The following is a 1781-nucleotide window of genomic DNA, read 5'->3' on the forward strand; positions in this document are numbered from 1 at the left end:
GGGTGGCCGGTGGCCCTGGTGATACAGTCATGTGCTCTTGCCTCTTCCTTCAGAACAATGACCTGCTTTGGATGGATTACCACCAGAAGCTGGTGGACCAGGCCCTGCTGACCATGGACACGTACCTGGGCCAGTTCCCTGACATCAAGGTGAGAGGCTGCCTGTCGAGCTGGCAGCATGTGTTGGGGAGCTGGAGAGAGACAGAAGGATCGGGACTGGGGCAGTCCAGGGCTGGCTCAGGCACTGTGGTGACTGCACTGAAGCCAGGCATCCCCTTTGCTGGGCACTTCATCTCTCCAGGGCTGCTTCTGCTGAGGCCAGCCCGCCAACCCCCAGACCTGGGCCTTTCTGAGCTGGGAGCTTCCGGCTGTGGGAAGTGACCCCATGGTGCACGTACGTGTGTGTGTGCCCTTGTCACTCTAGAGTCTGTAGGACTGAATAAGATGTATTAGGGGGATGTCCAGCTTGGGGGTTTGTGCCCAAAGGTGCCTTATGATAGACTGTATGTGCTTGGAAGGGAATGTATACATAGTTGTGTGTTGCCCCTTATCTGGTTGTATTTGTGTGATCGTATATGTTCAAAAAGCCAGCTGCCTCTGCTGGTCTGGGGATGTGCTGCAAGTTGTCAGTGTGCCAGGGTCTCCGCCAAGGCCTGGGTGCTTCAGCTATGGATGAAGAGGGGTCTGGAGTTCAGGTGGTGACCTGGACATGGACCACTGGGAGTCATGTTCCATGCTAGCCCTCTTGGCCACCCAGTGTAGATGCCTCAGGCTCCCAAAAGTGCCTTGTGGGGAGTGTGGAAGGAAGGCTGATGATGCTGGCCCAGAAGAAGAGAAGGCTGAAGCCCAGGAGGCATCTTCAAGGATCTGAGGGCTGGGCCAGGGAAGAAGCTCAGTCAACATGGTACTGGCCAGTGGGTACTGACTAATAGGTTAATATTGCAAGGAAATGGTTTGATCTTTGTATAAGAAAGGACCTCAGAGGGCACAAATTGCTTTGAAGGCGTGAGCTCTTTGCCACCAGAAATGTTCGAGCAGCCTTGTCTCAAGCATGTGTGAGATGCGGTTGTTGAGCCTGGGGTCTACTGCTTAGGTCCTCTGGCTCCATCCAGGTCCCATGTCCATGACCCAGTTTCTCTGGGCCCAGCTGGGTCAGCATAGCAGCAAGCCTTGTGCCAGACCCTGTTCAGCTACTCCCTCCTCTGTCTGTCCCTAGTCACGCATTGCCAAGCGAGGGCGGAAGCTGGTAGACTATGACAGTGCCCGGCACCATTACGAGTCCCTCCAAACGGCCAAAAAGAAGGATGAAGCCAAAATTGCCAAGGTAAGGGCTGGAGAGGGGCCAGGGCAGAGTGTTCAGAGAGACAAAGCAGGGAGAGTGTGGGTGCCCCGCTACGGGGAGCCTTCCTCTTGCACTGCGCTCATCTGCCCCTTTGCACCCTGGCTCTCACACTCCCCTGGGGGATGGGAATCCTTGACCCTGACCCCGTTATGGATCGGTTTCCACCTGTGACTAGTACCAGGTCCCAGGGCTGGGGTGGAGATGGGGCTGGGCCCTGGGTGGGTGAGTAAAAGGTCCTCGTGGTCCCCTGGGTGAGGGACCACCTACAGCCCTTCTATGGTGCCTGCCCTGACTCCTGGCCCTTCCACTCACTCTGAGGCCACCTCCCAGAATGAGAAAAGGCTTGAGTTTCACTGGCAAGGCCCCACCTGGCCTGCTGTTCTCTGAGTGGAATTCCATCACAGGATCATATGTGACCCTGTCTCCATTGGAAGAAGCCG

At 56.3% G+C, this 1781-nt stretch overlaps 1 protein-coding gene across 1 annotated transcript; it reads left to right on the plus strand.

The window, feature by feature from the left end:
- The first annotated feature begins 6 nt into the window (after window positions 1–6).
- Window positions 7–1741, plus strand: LOC105311002 (myc box-dependent-interacting protein 1-like). The gene is made up of 2 exons (XM_011387064.2): window positions 7–149; window positions 1216–1741. Exons 1-2 carry the CDS (start codon window positions 30–32, stop codon window positions 1510–1512), a joined length of 417 nt encoding a protein of 138 aa, XP_011385366.2. The 5' UTR covers window positions 7–29; the 3' UTR covers window positions 1513–1741.
- Window positions 1742–1781: the final 40 nt, after the last annotated feature.

Source organism: Pteropus vampyrus, unplaced genomic scaffold, assembly GCF_000151845.1.
Source record: "Pteropus vampyrus isolate Shadow unplaced genomic scaffold, Pvam_2.0 Scaffold20950, whole genome shotgun sequence".
Lineage (NCBI taxonomy): Eukaryota > Metazoa > Chordata > Mammalia > Chiroptera > Pteropodidae > Pteropus > Pteropus vampyrus.